General features: G+C 38.0%; 1 protein-coding gene across 2 annotated transcripts; it reads left to right on the top strand.

Moving 5' to 3' along the window:
* Positions 1-3630: 3630 nt before the first annotated feature.
* On the top strand, positions 3631-11562 carry LOC137890703 (uncharacterized). Of its 2 annotated transcripts, none has more exons than XR_011105304.1 (5): positions 3631-3826; positions 5383-5444; positions 7052-7201; positions 8776-8822; positions 8928-11562. XR_011105304.1 is itself a non-coding variant. In XM_068734880.1 (5 exons), exons 1-5 carry the CDS (start codon positions 3757-3759, stop codon positions 9078-9080), a joined length of 747 nt encoding a protein of 248 aa, XP_068590981.1. In that variant the 5' UTR covers positions 3631-3756; the 3' UTR covers positions 9081-11562. The 2 variants fall into 2 exon arrangements, 1 of the variants encoding a protein (XP_068590981.1); XM_068734880.1 differs by having other exon boundaries at positions 5383-5709.
* The last annotated feature ends 7046 nt before the right edge of the window (positions 11563-18608 follow it).

The raw sequence follows: 18608 nt of genomic DNA, 5'->3' as shown, positions 1-18608 counted from the left end.
GAGGTGAAACTGTGGACAATAACACTTCAACAAAGAGATGAATCCAACAAATGCAGAATGTGGTGATTTATAACTCACAAAACGAAATTGCCTGATTAACCGACAAATGAAGCGTAGTGGAAGTTTATTAAGGATGACTCTTTATGCGCTCCTCTCATTCATTCTCTCTGACTGTGGGCGTTCACTCTCTCGGTTAAACCAATCAGATTTTGCCACGCTCTACCTGAGCCAACCACATTGTTGCTGTCAAACTGTTCCTTTCTCTGCTATCAGTTGTCATTTCAGTGTTTCCTTCCACTGAGCTCATCAGAAGCCCTGCTCCACATCTCATCCACCAGATCTTCAGCCAAGTCTCTTCACCGCCACCACCAGTCAGTGTCTCGACTCCATCCGGAAGATATTACTGTTCCACTCATGGCACTACCCCCCTAACATGATAACGTCATAACGGGTTCTAATTGACAAAGACTTTTTACATTTCTAAAGTTGCGCACCATGTCAATTAGTGTTTTTGATCACTTAAAAACTGATTGAAGTAAACATTTTGCAAAGCATCACAATGTGAGAAGAGGTTCTTTACTAGAGTCGTTTGTCCTTATAGAGAACTGGACTTTATTTTTCATCATGGTTAGCTGAGCAGTATATAAAGAAGAGCTGCTAGAACAATGCTGCTTTTTTCTGATCAAATTTGTATTGGTTTTCAAGATATGCATTAAAAATCAACCATACATTACAATGAGAAACAGGACACATCACAGTGCTGCTGTTTCATAAGCCTGCAGCACATTGTAGCCTATGTTTGACTGTTAAATTTCCCAGGAGTTTTTTGTTCATACTTGGGAGAAAAGCCGAGTAGGAATGTGATTTCTACTGCTAACACAAACCAAAGTTTTCCATCTAAAGTTACTTCATCTGAAATGCCCTCTACCGGCAAACCACTGCTTTTATTGTGAAGTAGCAACAGGAAATGCTTTGTTACAGAGGTTAACTGCCAACCTGCCTAAGTTCTTGCTCAATAACACCTGGTCTGGACAGCAAGGCGTTTTTGTACATGGACATGTTTCGGTGCTTTTTTGTTGTCAAACCAGTTTTTAATAATGTGGGATAGCAGTCACAGTTAACTGTTTAGGTGAAGAGCTGCAGGCAACAAGCAACAGGCAACAGGCACTTCCTGCACCTCTTACAGGTGAGCATCTTTGCCTGCCATTCCTGGAAAACCAGCATGGATATTCCAGCTGGAAAGTCTGTACAAGAAAATCTCTTTACTTGCACAGAACGCAGTCATAACTGCCCCTATCATCCTGTGTGACTACCCCGTTGACAGTGTGGAGTCCTTCTGCTTCCTGGGCTCCACCATAACCCAGGACCTCAAGAGCTTAACATCAGCTCTATCACCAAGAAGGCTCAGTAGAGGATGTACTTCCTGAGGCAGCTGAAGAAGTTCAACCTGCTAAAGTCAATGATGGTGCACTTCTACACAGCCATCGTTGAGTCCATCCTATGCTCCTCCATCAGCGTCTGGTACGCTGTAGCCACTGCCAAGGACAAGGGCAGACTGCAGCGCATCATTCACTCTGCTGAGAGGGTGATTGGCTGCAGTCTGCCGTCCTCTCCAGGACAGTACTGTGGTGAGAGGGATCAAAGTGGGTTTCGTTCCCACACCTCTCCACCGGGTCTCTGTGCAGACCACATTAATAAGTGGTTTCTTCCCAGTGGCCGTCCGCTCATGTTTTCCTGTCGATGGTGTGGAGTTCATCATGGGAAACGATGTAGTGGGAGGTAAAGTGTTCCCCAACCCTGAAATTGTGGATGTCCCCATACCTGATTCACTATTGGCTTCTGTGTGGTCTGAGGATAGGTCTCTCCATGTTGGTGGGCCGGTGAAGGGCTCTTCAAAGGACCCCAAAGGGGTAGCAAAGTCCACTGTTGATTCAGCAGTGTCCTTGCCATTGACCCGGGAGACGCTCATCGGCGCCCAGAAAGGCGATCCAGCCTTGGCAAGGTGTGTCGCTGCAGTGGGTGAGGGCACCAGTGAGTGCAGTGGTGGGCGGTCTTTCCTAGTGGAAGGCGGTGTGGTGATGTGGAAGTGGGTCATACAAACGGGTAAGGCAGCAGTTAAAACAGTCCGGAGGACATTGGCAATAGGTCTCCTTCTGTGTGTTGTCTTGTGTGTTGTTTTTTTTCCCATTATAATGTAGATACATGTATGATGGGGGTTGGTTGTGACCAAACAAGTGTTTGGTCTTATGAACCCTGAAGCGAGCAAGAAAGATTGTAGCCGACCCTTCTCACCCTGGACATAGACTGTTCGAGCCCCTTCCCTCTGGCAGGAGGCTGTGGTCTATCAGAACCAAGACCTCACGCCACATGAACAGTTTCTTCCCCTCTGCAGTTGGGTTCATAAACAAAGCCTCCACTGACTCAGGATGTCTACCGTTACACTCCCATGCACATCCTTTCTATGTTTCTATATTTAAATACACTTGCCACTTTTATAATATACTTGTTTTAAAGTGTTATCTGTTTGTTTGTCTACCATATTTTATTGTACATTTTAATATGTTTCTATTTTTAAATGATGTCTTGATTATTGTAAACACTTTCTTTTGCACTGTTAGCGCTGTGAGCACTGTTAGCTGTGAGCACTGTTAGCTGTGAGCACTGTTAGCTGCGAGCAGCTGGCTCAAACGTTGCCATGTTGAGGGCTTTGGGGAGGCAATCTCTCCGCTCTGAATATCTAATTTAACACTTTGAAGTTTAAAATTTCTTTTCCTTTTCTTCATTTCGGTCCTGGTTCACAAATATGAATCAAATCAATTTTGTTTGTCACTTTTCGGATAGAGAATCTGTCAGACTTTGCCAAAGAATGGAAGTGCTCCAACATATCTGTGATTGACAGAAGGTGCATTACATTACACTTTAGTGGTTTAAGCCATGGGGTCTTCCTCTACAGTGGTTGGCAGTGAGGATACTGTGGGAAGAGTGAGAACAAGAGATGCAAGAAAATGACCAACTCCATCAACCACTGAAACCGAAACATGCAATCAGCAATATCCCCCCGAGATGCATGATGTTTTATCTTAAAGTCATCAAATTGTGACTTCAAAGACCCCAACTTCCTTTGCTGTGGTTAAAGTGTTGCCTTGTGTTTGTGTGTGTGTGTGTGTGTGTGTGTGTGTGTGTGTGTGTGTGTTGCATATATACTTATACTTTGCATAGCAATAACTGTAGGCATTATTAAAAGTTGTATTTATTGTTTTTATAAAAAATATAAAATGGAGAGAAACACCGTAGTTAAATTTGTAATATCAAGACTGCTGTTGACTTTCCCAAGAAAAATATGTTTTATAATATTTATGTTGTCTTTGAGTATGAATCCTGACCAGAGTCCACTGCACAGTGAGGTTTTAGACAGTGTGTAAAATATCATGAAGGAAACTATTTGATCTTCCTAAATTTCCAGGCATATGAGTGACAGCCTCCTCAGCTGAGTTCCTCACAGTCTGCACAACATGTCCACAAACCTCTTTGAAGACTTCCGTTACAGGAGGTGCTTGCGATACTGTAGGTAGATAAATTGTGTTTGTGCAAGTTCCTGTCTACAGTTTGCTCCTCTCAGGCACACAAACTGCTACTTTAGTAGAAAAACCAGACCAAAGGATTCAACACAACAAGGCAGCTCAAATAAGTCAGTAATATCACAGATTCAAGGGTCAACTCGCAGAGCCAACCTGCAAGCAACACAATTCTTCTATCATGGTTGACAACATTGTCTCAAAGCCTCTCGTGTTAGTTTTGATCTTAACAGCTCACATGGTTTTCAACGGTAAGCTGTCTTCTTTTAGTGGTTGATGTTTTACACTTTTGTGGGTTTTCACATTTTTACTGCTTTCTGTAACTTCTTTTGTCTGCTGGAATTATATTTTCTGTTCTGATAACACATTTTGTTATGCCGCTAATGATACCTCATGAGCTTTTGTGTCACATTTTTATCCCCCAGTTAGTGTGTTTTTGAGGTGATTCTCAGTTTGATGTCTATTACAATGGGGACACTTATTTGTAGCCTGAAATCTTCCTCATAAAAGTATTGTATGTTTATGTTTGAGATAAAAAAAAAGGGTTAGTGTTAGCAAGGTCTTTCTTTTTAGGAAATATTGCAAATAGTTTTATCTGAGTCAAGAGTTTGCTTTGTAGACATATTAACCTTTACAACAGCTTTAGCAACACACTCTGATGTCCATGATATAAGTCCTTACAAAAACACACACAGTGAAGGGTTTCAAGTTCTCAGGCTGGACAATACATTTTGAACAAGTATTAAGGTTATGATGCCTTCATCTTGTGCTTCTTGACAGATTACTTTGCCCCAAAAATTATTGACATTTTAGATGCTACATAGCCTAATATCCATAAATGCAGATACTGGAAAATATACCAACAAAATGCATTTTATCAGCTGTCTTGTATGTTTTAACTAATTTGCGGTTAATATTTAATATAAATTGAATATATCTCTGTTGAGCTACAGTAACTAGGCTAGGCCTACTGTTAATATTTAGTCAAATGACTTATTTGCATGTCTTACTTAATTACATTTAATAAATCTGATATGTGATTTAACACTAAATTATATGAAATCTACTAACGTCAAGAACTGAAATTGCAGTTATTAACACTGCTAAGCTAATGTAGCAGGATTTCAAGTAGGCCTCTCCATTATGATCAAAGTTAGCATATAGCCTCCTCATTTAGATATGTGGGTTAACAACTGAATTTCCAAGATGCTGTTCATTAAAGAAACCAATAATTTAGTTTTGACTTAAGCTAAAGCTAGTGTTTCTGTGGCAGGTGAAGTAGTGAGTGTATCTCTGTTTAGCTACAGTAGCTAGGCTAGGCCTATTTTTTAATCTATAGCCTAATGATTTATTTTCATGAATTACACTCATTACTTCAATTCAATTCAAAATGTGATTTACAACCTAATCCCATGAAATCTACTAATGCCAAGAGTTGAGATGGCAGCTAGGGGTTTAATCTCTATTATAATTGTATTTAGCATATAGCTTTTTCAATCAAAGAAACCAATAAATTAGTTTTGACTTTCGCTAAAGCTAGTTGCGCTTGCCAGCTAGCTTTCACTGGAAAGAAAGTGTCTCTGTGGCAGTTAGTTCAGTAGTGAAGGGTTGTAGATGCAGCAGATTAACCAGTGCTGTTACTACAACCTGGGCAGAGATACAGCCACAGAGCAGTATCTCTGTACTCTGTTCTATAGCCACAGACCCTTTTAGCTCTGTTTTGTAGTTACTGTGTTTTGCTTTTATAGGACAGAACAGTCATTGCAATCTCTTACGCATGCACATCTTTTGTTTTGTCTCCATACAGACCCCATCCCAGCAGAGGTCAAGAACCTCGGCACCAACATCACCTTTCAGTTCACATTTAACGTCAGTGTCACAAAATATTTTGCAGTTTACACAACAAACCACACAAAGATTGCTGAGTATTCCAAGGGCAATATTTTAGAAAATAATGTTGACGATAATGTTGACGTCCACCCTGAAAATACTTCTGTGATTTGTCACATTACAAATCTCAAACTACATCACAGTGGAGTTTACTGGGCCAGTCTGTTCATGGACTCAGGACTCGCAGTTGAAAGTAATAATAAGGTGCAGCTGATCGTCCGAGAGGAGAACACAATCAGCACAGGTAAAATCAGACTCTATGATTGGGATCCAGGAAATTACATCAATAGACCAATATACAAGAACACTCGCTAATCTGTGGAGTGTGTAGCATGAGAAGAAAAATATTATGGTGCCAGGTAGTTTTTATTATGGTCGATTGATTTGTACACATAAAAAATGTAGCTGATTTATTCAAAACTTTTTCATAAGAACAATCACCTTCCCTTTCCCATTAACAAACAGATTAGGTTTAAAATGACATTTTTTTTTGCATTGTCGTTTAAAGACTATGGTTGAAGTAAGAAAATGTTTATCAATGAACTGATCCTGTTCACAAATATTCCCTGTATACCAAAAGCTGATGCATAGTAGCGTTATTATTTTTCTGTGACATGCAGTGACATTGTTATTCATAAAGTATAAATAAAACTGATGTGTTATACATTTATAATATTATATAAAGTTATACATTTATAACACATCAGTGAGCGACACTGTTGCACTGGGAGACATGCCCCTTCATTATGATGAAAATGTCCACTATAATCCCCAGTCATGGTACATATTATATTGTAATATTAATATATATCATCATATCTTAATGGACAGCAAATGTAAAGGCAAAAAATCCAGACATTGTTGAAATATTTCAGTCCGGACCTAAGTGGTAGACCGACCAACTAACAGTACGATATTTCCCTCCAAAGTGCCACGCTGTTAGCATGGTGAAAAACTTTTTATATATAAATATGATTGTATTTCATATATATATATGAAATACAATCATAATTATATATAATATTGTTATTATATGAAATACAATCATATTTATATATAAAAAGTTTTTCACCATGCTGACAGCGTGGCACTTTGGAGGGAAATATCATACTGCCTGTTAGTTGGTCGGTCTACCACTTAGGTCCGGACTGAAATATATATATTTTGACTATATATATATATATTAAGATTTAGTAGGAAGAATGGACTTGCAAAGGGAAGTTTGAAAGTATTGATTTTGTCTTATCATAGAAAATTGTTGACAGTAAGAATTATTAGAGCTCTTACAACTTAACTTTGGCTCACATCAGAGATGCTATTTGTGATGTGAGCCAAAGTTAAGACACAGTGTATTAGTGTCTGTGCTGATTAAAGGCTAATCTTGTATTTAATGAAACAATAATGATTACTCTACAGGAAAAATGTAGTCAAACAAGACAGTTTTAATTGGCAAATACAGTAATTCAGTGTCCTTTGAACAATTGTATTCTTAAACAACCGTTTGTTATAGACATGTTGGTGAGAGAAGGTCATTTCCTGCAGAGATATGAGTCTATATTTTCATGGTTTCATTTTATCTCCTACAGTTCCTCCTATGCAGAATGACATCACAACGATAGGCAGTGGAAGTCCCAGTTTATTTTCCTCTCACATCGTCACTGTCCTTGTGGTTTCACCTGTAGTGCTGTTGGCTGCAGTACTTCCCTTGCTGATCTGGTGTCTACTGAGAACCAAAGGTAGGGAAAGTGACAGTCCAAAAATACTCTTCTTCTCTGTATTTGTTTTACTTGTCTGTCATAACAGATAATTCGGGGTGCTGTGTTTGTTGTCAAGTTTGACTTACACTGACTTGGTTGCTTTCATGTAGCTAAATTTAGGTAGTCCTCAGTCGGCAAAGAGGTGTCTGCTGAATTATTAAAATCTAAGATATAATGTTTGACCTGATGCATCTGGAAACTTTAATCCAATATTGCATGTGAGTTGTCACTGAGATTCATTTAAACCCAGAGACAGTCTAGCCTTAAAGAGCTATGGCCAGTAGTAGACTATTTACATTTTTCAAGCGAGGTAAGAAGAATAATTGTTATTCTGTGGAAAAAATTTGCAATTGTGTGGCTGGATGCTCAAAAATGCAAACCAGATTGCTGTTTCACATCCTTTTGATACATGATGATTCACAGCTTTTGAAAAGAAGTCCTCCTTCAGTGCATGCAAACGTGAATATATTTACTATCACAAAGGAGTGGGTGGAAAAAATCACTTGCATTATTTGTTCACCATTACCAGAGCGTTTTCACTTCAGAGACAAACTCGTCTGGCCTACTTTGAGTAGGAACATTGCCTCTCTGAACTATTTTGACAGCCTCCGCAACCTCAAAAACCACACCATGAATTCCCGTATGTGTATACAAATGCACGGTTTTGCTGACGCCTTCATCAGATAATGCTGCAAGTCTTCAAATATCACAACTCAGCAAACTGACTGATGGTGGAGAAAAACTTTACTCTTCTGCACGTAGCTTTTTTAGCACAGATGATACTTGTTTTTTTTAAAGTTTGTACCAGAGGTGCAGATGTGTATGAGAGCTATAAATAAAAGAATAATCAATAATTAAGTCAGACTTAATCAAACTAACTTCAATATAATCAATAATATTTTTTTAAAAACAGGCTTGGATTAATAAACCTTTGTGAAATTCAGCACAAAAATGCTAATCGATCAGCATGTGCACTACTATGGCCGTTATTCTTTTAACTGATTGATGTATTAATACGTTTATTGGTATTGGCAGTATTTTTTCAGATAGTTAGGTAAGAAGATCGATCCAACTCCTATGTCTGTATGGACATGAAGTCAGGAGACAATTAGCTTAGCCTAGTAATAAGATGGGAAACAGTGAGTCTGGCTTAAACAATCTGCCACACTAATGAACTCGTTGTAGTTTGTTAATAAACTACAGTTTATCTGCCCAGTGCATCTGTGCAGCGTCTCCAGTTGCCAGATATGATAGCTGAGAAAAGGTATTAGCAAAGGTCCTTAAACATGCATGATGGCACCAAGACTCCAGGAATTACTACAAAAGCAAAGTTCTAATGTAACTCTTTGAATAAGCATATTTGCTATTCTTTTAAAATGACCACCTGTATTTTTTTTTGCCAGCTGCTCATTTTACCTCAGCTCTCATCAGACTGTCTACCCTTTAAGTAACTTGTAATTTTGTGACCATATGACAAAGCAAAGCTGGTACATTCAAATCCACGTCTTACAGTGATTAAGTAGAATATTTGACCTGTTTTGATTCTTATACAGACAAACAACCACCACCTCAACAACAAAGCTCTAATCCCACAGTACAAGTAAGAACACAGTCACCTTTTTGCGTCGTAAAAAATGTAAACGTCAAAGTAAATATTTAAAACATCTGCAGAAATTCTTCACCTTGACTTTGATCGTCGTTGCAGGAAACAGTTGAGGCATCCAACAATGTGCCCGCTCCCCCACTGGTCTACAGCGTCCTGGACTTTCCCAAAAGATCTCCGGTGGTTTTGGAGATTAATCCATGTGATACAGTGTACGCTGATGTCAGCTATCTCCCAGAAAAGAGACAAGTGTGACATGCAGCTGAATGTAAACCAGCTGGTCTGTCTTGGTTTCGGTAAAGGTATGCAAGATGACTTATATATAGATCTAAAATATATTTCTAGTGAGTGTGATAAATGCTTTTTTTTTTAATGACACGATGAATTATCACAGCATGTAGGCTGCTTGCAATAATTTACAAGCAAAGGAGACACTGTTCTGCTTTGGTCTTGAGTATGTGTGTCACTTTGATTTTGGTGGTCGTGAGATTGAAATGTTGACATTTGCTGCGGCAAACCACAAGCCGGCACACATAATGTTGCAATAACAAACCAAGATTGTGATTTGGTTTGTTTGTTCTTTATTTGTCTGAGGGTCATCTGTCCACTAAACTCTTAAAGGCAAAGTCTGTTTCATTTTTTGTTTTCTTTGACCAATGCCACAAAAAGACCAAAACAATGACTTATTTTCGGTGTAGTCAACGTCTGATATATCTTACTCCTCCTTGCCATAGACCTCCATTGTTTTTTGGAATATTTTATTTTTCCAAGTTTGTTAACCAAGCAAGAAAACATGCAGAGCTTACAGAACACAGTACATTAAACATTACAAAAAATTACATAACACGCTAAGAAAGAAAAAAAACACAAATACATGAAATAAATTAAGTAAATAAATAAATAATTCCCCCCCACCCGAACAAACCAAAAAACAAAAAAGGTTGGTGCATAAAGTGACACAGCACAAAGCCTATTGTAACTTCAAATAATTACAGTCCTATGGCACTGTTAGTGTTGTACCCATGTACTCCAAATAAGGGTGCCAGATTTTCAAAAATAAATGATATCTTTTTCTGAGACTATATGTAATCTTTTCAAGAGGAATACAACTGTTCATTTCTACAGACCATTTGTCGATGAGAGTGGGGAATCAGATTTCCATGTCATTGCAATACACTTCCTGGCCACACATAAAGCAATTTCTGCAAGTTTAATTTGGGGCTTTGTCATAGACCTCCATTGTTGTCCCAAAACTATCAAAAACACACCAGGCAGCCTCACCATTGCACTGGGTGACATGTTTCTCTTAATTTGATGAACAGGGGCATTGTAGTTTATTTTGAGTCCCATAAATAAAATCCTGCTGCTGAAAATGCTCACTGGAGCACCAAATGTGTATTACTGCGCCACTTAAAGTAGTCCCACAAAAATGTACTATTTATTCCTGTTTGAATAACATTTTCTAAAAACTACAGTGCCCAGCTGTTTTAAAAAAAATACTGAGCATTTTTATCATATGTTTTAAAATTGAATCAATACATTTTGGAGCTGATTTTTTTTCTTTTTACATATAATACATATATTTTTGTCTTCAGTCAAATAGGCTTTCAGCTGAATACCACAGACATGGTAGGAAGTCAGAAAGCATTGAGAGATGGACGAACACACTGGTGTTTTTTTCATGGAATTTATTGATAATAACAAAAACATGAAAGAAGGCCAGTTATATGTGTTATTTCTTCAGGACCTCCCTTTGGGTTTCAGGTTGAGTCATTTTTTTTTGTCTTTTCTGTGTTTTTCTGATTTGTTTTTCATCAAAACGTTCATCACAGTTAGACTCAGTATTTCCACTGTTAACATAAACAGAATTAAAAACCATTAGTGAAATGAAACAGTCTTAGGAAATGATGAAATTGTATTTGTAGATTAAAGATCTCATCTCAAGAGTACTGTATATTCACACAAGGGATTTTCCATTTACTGTATGTGACAGTTTGAGACTGCCACACCGATTTTTACACATACGATAGCTATCTGACACTATCTCACTGCCATTTTCCAATGCATGATCTCTGATGTTCTCTTTTGACAGGTGCTTAATGATATTTTAATAGATTTGTCAGAATAAGTTTTGATTTATGTCCTCAATGCCACATGTTGGTGTCATTAATGTGTGATATTCAAGCATTCATGTTCACAAGTGACAGAAATTTCTGACAGAAAAAGTGACTGAAAAGCTGGTTGATTATTCATCCCGGATGTTGGTTGTTATTCAGGAAGCAAAATAACCAGCCAACCTGGTAAATGATGACATGTTTTTTTTAAATACGTGGCCACAATGGCACGCAATCAAACACCGACTGAAGTTTCTTCTCCTTTCATTATTGGTAAAATAGCAAAAGGGCATTTTGAATGTACGTTGTACGTTGTACATTGAATGAAAGTTGTCCTGCCAGCCGGTGTTATTATCTCATACTACTGAACTGTTTCTTTTTGAAATGCAGAAGTGAATGTCAAAATACAGTAATAAACTTTATTTTTTTTGTGTACAAATAATGTCCTTTGTTCATCAATACTGGATCATTGAGTCTCATGCAAGTAACAGAAAATATATTTTGTTTTGGTGATCCATTCAAGAAGGTGTTTAAAATGAGACCAAAAGAACACACATTGTGCATGCTTCACAGTGTGTTTTAGTTGTAAAAGAATGTTGTTGTTAAATTGTTGGTGTTCTGAATAAAATGTCTTACAATGCTGATGCTCACCTGGGATTTTGTCTGTAAGGGTACCTGGGTTTCAATGTCAGACATAATCGCACTGGTTGAGTTAAACTTAAAGTAGCTGTCGCTTAAAGACCACGATGCTTTTTATCAACCTGGCCTTGTCTTACCAAGCTTTCGGTATGTACAATCATGCAGTACTGATCTACCATACTATAAGGGCTGTTCTCACGCAGGAGCTACTTTTAGTGCATCAGTGGGGCTGGCCCGGGTAAATCTCCCATAACTCCACCATCTGTTTTTCTGCAAAGCCTACGTGGTGTGTTCTCTTTGAGGCTGCATACAGGGTCCAAGGTGCAGGTGCTAGTTCAGCATTTATTCTAATGAAACCTCAACCTCAACACTGCAAAGTCTGTACAATTATTATTTTCAATTTCACTTAAAGCCTCCAAAAAGGCTGAAATTAGCTCTGTTGCAATGTAGCTCATGATAGCTTGTATGGGTTCATCTACCTCATTTTTCTGACTTTTTTGGGTAATGATTCAGCCTGTACAGCAACACATGGCAGTTTAATTTTATGATAAAACTGGATAAAAATCCCACGAAAGGAAAAAAGTGAGTGAGAATGAGTGGGCAAGCATTTTCTCTCACAGCTCAGGCATGTAGAAGAGGGTAAAGCCCCGGAAAATGAATCGGTTACCTACAATTTAATATTTTCTATGGCCATTTGACAATAGAAACAAAAAGACATGTCAATGACAACATCTTTCATAGTCACAGACTATAGGCTGGTTTACCAACTGGGCAAAACAGGCCCCCAGACCTTCAGCGACAACAGGTTAGGTCATTTTATTAATTGTAAAGTTCTTTGGTATCACATTGATATTATGTTAGTCTAATCAATTTGTGTTTAATCAAATTACCACAAAATAATCAAATCACTACAAACAAACTGAGAGCCAAGGAGTGCTAAGGAAACACTGGTGGCTTTGACTCAACAGGGCACTAGCTGAAAGAAACTGCTCTGTACAGCAGGGGACAGATCTGTATTGCATGGCTGACGGCAGCAGGGAGAACAGGCTGTGGCTGGGGTGGGTTCTGTCTTTTGATATCCTTTGGGCTCTGCGCAGGCACCTCACGTCACCGATATCACTGATGCTCGGCACAAATGTTATTCTGGGATTTACCACCTGCTGCAGACCCTCTGGTCCTAGGCAATACACATCTCATGCCAGCTTGTAATGTTACCAGCACAGAGAAAGTTTTCTAGCAAGTAGGGCAGCCTAATTTGTTTTCTCCACTGAGGGCGTTTTATCATGTTTAACGATAAGGGTATCCAAAAGAGAGCTTTTGCAGGGATTTTTCTTTTTTCGAACTTGAATCCAGTGGCTCAAGGTAAAATACTGAGTTGATGGGTGCTCTGAACTCAAAGGAAACTTAAAAGCAAAACTACATACATTCCCTGCTCTTGCCCTGATCACAGAGTGAATAGTATGGCCAATATTCTCCTTTCTTGTTGAAGGAGAAACTAAGAACCCTCTTTGAAAAGATTGTTTGAAATTGCCTTGCTGTGGGCAAACATCACAAAGCCTTATGAAATGATTACATTACAGTAAGTACATTTGGCAGAAGTTGAAACATCCAACTTTTGAATGTGACTCTGGGTGTTTGTTTTCAAAGATTCTGCTTGGGATCCTTCATCAGTTTGTTACCTCCTATTTTAATCTTTTGTCAACAAACAATATCCTAACCCACAACTATAGGACTCTAACTCCTGAAATACCCAAACGCACTGTAATGGTACATTGATTATCAAGCCCCAAAAGCAGATCCTGAGGTCTTCTTCCCTTTCTGGGACCTGTGGGGAAATATTAGAGAGACCCTCAATACATATCAAAATTCTTTCAATTATTATTATTATTTCCATAAAAAAAGTTACCCCATTAGGAATTCTCAAAGGTTATGCGATATTAACCTTGAAGATAATCACTAATGTGAACGGTTGCTGTCTTCCATTTCTTTGAGGTGAAGCTGGACTTTACTGTCATTTGCTAGTGTGCATGTTGCTGTGCTCGACCTGTTGCACTTTGCTCAACATCACACCCACCTCTACTGTACAGAGGTTTCTCATAAACAAACCTCGCTTTTCCATAGCTGTGCTGTGAGCTGTTGCAACAGCAGCATTCAAATCATGAATGACAAAACAGTTCAACTGAAGCGTTTTTTTTTCCTTCTCATGTTGTTTCCTTCAGCAAATCTTATTAGAATAATAACTACATAAAAATAATACACTTTTATAAATTCAATAATCATGTTATCCCTGTAATCCTTTTGTGACCCTCGCATTCATCTATAGACCTGGAGGTCTTCAGGTTGGGAACCACTGGTCTATTGTACCATAGCGTTTCAGCCTTTATGTTTCTTCCTGCCTGCTTTGCCGCTTTGGTTGCCTGATTTAAATGCCTGCTGTTGTGGCAATTTATTAGTATGTTCTTTTAGATGTAACTTGTATCTATAATGATTAGATAATGTGCAGCTGGAACAAGCAGTTCAGTTTGTGTGAAGCATATACTCCACAAAAACTTTGACTTGTTGTTAGACCTCCAAACCATCTGTGAGGAAAGAGCTCTGACCATTCAGCTGATTGATTCTAAGTGTCTGTTCAATAAAATGCTTAAAGACAGCTTTTTCATCATGTTTATTTCTCACAGTGAAATTAATAAGATTAATTTCCACCACACCTGCCTGTTGCAGAATCCTGCTTTAAAATACAACACAACTTTGTTGTTACCTTACCTGTGTTGTCCCATTTGAGTCCACAACCTACTTCACTGAGCCATTGCACATATCTATCTTTATACTCAATAAATAACCAGATTTATTACAAAGTGCAAGATCCAAGATTGGGAGCAATTCGATTGCCTCTCAATGGCTCTCAACATGCTGCCGGCGGCTCACAGCTAACAGTGCTAACAACGCTAACAGTGCAAACTATGACGGGAGTGTTGACAGAGCTAACAGTGCAACAATGCTGTCGGTCCGGATGGCGTTATCAGCTGTAACCGCCGTTTGTGGGCAGTGCAGAGTGGCCGCCGTGAGCTCACCAGTGGAGCACGCTCACGCACACAAACATTCACTAAAAGCCTGGCTATGTCAACGAAGCACGGATAAACTCAGATAACAATAATCCCAGAAAGGGAGCAACTTCATTTTCTCCTCAGGTAGACATCACTCCACTATAGCTTTAGATAGCTAACAGCTTATAGCTGTTTGATGCTATATTAATGTTCAGAATGCTAAATACAGCTCCTTTAAGGCTGGTGTTTTTGTACAGCTTCGTTGTCTATTATGACATAGTCTAATAGTATAATTTGTAAATATTTTTCCTCATAATAATTAGTGTAATAATTAGTATTAACTCAATTTGCCAAAGGTAGACACCAGAGGTCAAAGTGTTGCAGCTCTATCAGTTGTTTTAAAGCCAAATTGAAAAGTGTACTAAAAGCTACCCAACCCTGTAACTACTGACTCTGCATTTTACTGTTTGAGCTTAATGCAGATATTTTTGCTTTTAAATTGTCAAACATATACTTGCTGCTGGTGTTTAATGTACTGCTGTGTTAAACAGGACAAAAAACTTGATACAAAATTGTTTAATTTATTTTGTGACTGTTCTGTCACTGTGTGGATGTTTCAAACGTGACCTGCCAAGAGACTGCAGATTAGAATTAGCTTCAAGATAACCCTGTACAATAAATTAAATGCTAACATTCATCTTTGATATTGCTCATCGTCTCTTACAAATTAAATAAATGGTGTTGCATGCATGCTTATTAGCAAGATTAGATTAGATTAACACACGTTTTTGATTGACTGTTCTGTAAATAACTTCTGTTTGTGTGTAACCTTAATAATCACACTGTAAATAGAGTAGTTAGATCTTGTTTTCTACTTGACATCAGCGGAGCGATTTCAATCTAAAAATGTGAGGTTTTACAAGTCAGCAGGGTAAACTCATTTGTTTGGAGCTAAATATTCATACTTTACCTTCAGAGAGACCTCGCATGTATCCCTGAGGTATGAAAGTATGAGGACACAAACCTATCTGCATCTGTATTGACTTTCCAGGACCAGAGTGCACTTTAAGATATACAAAATTCTCCTTTCCTGCAATGCCATCTTCTGTTTCCTATTCCCATGTGTACAATTTTTAACAATACTGTTGCAACAAAGCGAACCAAAAATAATTTTATTGAAATAATAGGATTTTTTACACCCTCAGAGCTCATCCTTCAACTCAAGAGCAAGATTTGATTGAAATGTTAGTTATTTTTATTTTCTCTCCTGTCTTGTTAACATGAATTTTGGGATGCTAGCATCAGAGCACTCATATTTCTTTATTGGTCCCACATCCTCACTCTCTTTTGTCAGTTAGTCTTTGTTGCTTAATTTCTGTTATGAGTTTTGTTCCTGTGACCCCATTACCTGTGACCCTGATGTCTGCTGTATTAGCTACCTGCCATGGGACTTCAACCCTTTAAGGTTTTTGGTTTTGTTGAATTTTTGCTGTTGCCTCCTTTTCTGTATCTGCATTTGGGTGCTTCTACTACCTGCAGTCCAAAACAGTGTCTTATAAACTCACTGTGACAAACTCAGCAGGAGGAATGGATCACAAGTTTCTGAGTTCAACCACCAAAAGATAATAAGCAGTCAGTGAAATATCTACAGAGGATTATTTCAGCAATTTTCTAATTACACATACTACACTCTTGGCCTGCTATAACTTTGATGAACAAAAGCATCCCAAACACAACATTTTAAGTGCATTTGCATGTCATGTCAGTTTCACGCCAGCACTCAAAAACTGAAACTGTTTTTCTGAATATACTTTTTACGTATGTATATCTGAGGGGACATTTACTGCTCAACACAAAGTTGTGTGACACTCTTTACTCGAAAGCCAAAGCTGCAGCTGACACTGCCCTCTTTTGGCAATGAGTCAGAGTACAGATGGGATCCTCCACAGATATAATCCACCTTGAAGGCTGCAGCTTTTCATCCTGCTCTCTTGTCTCTTAAAGTATGAGGCCACGTTTTTTCTTTGATACTACAAGACAGACAAAAGCTCTGTGACTTTGCATGAGATAAAATTATACTTAGAGAGTAATTTTGGGTGGCAAAGGATGATATGATGATATATATTTTTTAAATGATGGTAAATTAGTGGACATGTGTGAATACAATGTTTAAAAGGATGCAGTGGCAATAAGAATGTGTTCAGCAGTGTCAAATACCAAGACAGACAAAAAAAACAACAGTACATTTACGATAAAAAAGGAAGAAATCTAACCTTTAAAAAAGGGGGAAAATATCTAAATCAATCACTTATCAGGTGACACGTGTGCTTTAAAGCATGACAAACTTCTGGACCCAAACTGTTCAAAATGTTCATCATATATATTAACATATGGATGAAGGAGTTGCTTTTTTTACAATCCAAAATTACTCCCTGAGTCAAAAACTATGATAATTCTGACTCATACTTTCAAATAAATCAAACGAGCCGAGGCATCTATTCTGCCATCTGTTGGAAAACCTGTGTCATAACTTGTAACAAAGTAATACACATTATTATAGTGTATTTACGCTGAAAACCAGATAAAAAGGGGGCAGGATGTGGTCATTTATTTACTAGTACAATGCACATTGGTACTTAAAGGCAACATTGAGTCTTATTGTATGACATCCTGATGTTATTGTTGTATTATACAATAGAGGAATCACATGAATACTCAAACAAGTGCTAAATATAAAATCTCCAATAGAGGTAGGATTTAACAGTTGAATATATTTTATACCAATAAAAGTTGATAAAATAAGTTCTGGAAACTCAAAGTCCACATGTCCTGCAAATAAATTTCCTTACTGTACTTAATATACACACACTGTGGTATCGGCTCATAGTATTTTCTTCACAAAATATCACGTTTATCAGATGTTATCGCGCTGTCTGTGGTCAGGACAGATCATTTTAATCTTGATGTGGTGAGAGATATAATTTTGACTGTCATAACTAAACAACAGAGTGACGTTCTCCCCAAGCAGGCCACAACCTAACAGTACAGGAACCAGGTATACGATTTTTTTCCTGCAGATAAATTTAAGTGCAGCATCATGGGAAACGCTCTCATTCACCACTTCTTGCAAATCAACATGACATGTTCTAGTTTGAACAAGGTAGATTGAAAAACCACAGAAGTCTCTTTGGTGATGAGTAATCTAGTGTTTCCCTTTGCATGAGCTACCTTTTTTTAAGGTCATTGGCTTTTTTTGTGACCACCACTTCCTGTCACATTTTACAAGCTCACAGTTGTGCTACCCAGACATCACACACACTGGTTCTTTTTATTTGCAGGTTTAATTTTTACACTGACCAACAATGCATGAGACTCTTAACAGGAAATCTGATATATTATTTGAACATACTGTTGTAAAAAAAAAAATTGCTCGCTAACTGTAATTTTACTATATTCTATTGAGTTTGATCTAGATGTAGCTGCTAGAGTCTACAGTGACTGTAGTAGCTTGTAGGCTAATTTGTTTGTGATGTTTGCACTCATTGTAAAGTACATTACAGGTGGTCAAAATCTGTCAAGTCAAGACACTGCTATGTTGCCATTAGACATTGTTCAGTTCATGTACTTCTGTTCTTTGATTTAAAATCCAGTCCCTGGCTTAAATAATTAATCCTTACATAATTCCAGTTACTGCATGAGAAATGAATGTGAACATTTGCAAACATGCAAAGCAGCACTGAACACATAGTGCAGCTGAGCTAATGATGATTAGCTTTGAAGCTGTTTCATCATGAACAGAAGTGTTGGACAAGTACACTTTTTGACCTGATGATGGCATTAGATGAAATTCTTAGGAAGATAATTCACTCACAATCCAAAGTGTTTAGCTGTTGGTGATGCTACATTAAAGTCAGGGGACCAAAGTCATTAGGATTCATCCTCTGGGGGCCATGAATGTCTGTACAAAATGTTGTGCCAATTCATGA

Source organism: Cebidichthys violaceus, unplaced genomic scaffold, assembly GCF_023349555.1.
Source record: "Cebidichthys violaceus isolate CVI_PGR_0920_01 unplaced genomic scaffold, fCebVio1.0.p SCAF_68, whole genome shotgun sequence".
NCBI lineage: Eukaryota > Metazoa > Chordata > Actinopteri > Perciformes > Stichaeidae > Cebidichthys > Cebidichthys violaceus.
The sequence above is the reverse complement of the archived record's forward strand: the minus strand, read 5'-3'. Positions and strand labels throughout refer to the sequence as shown.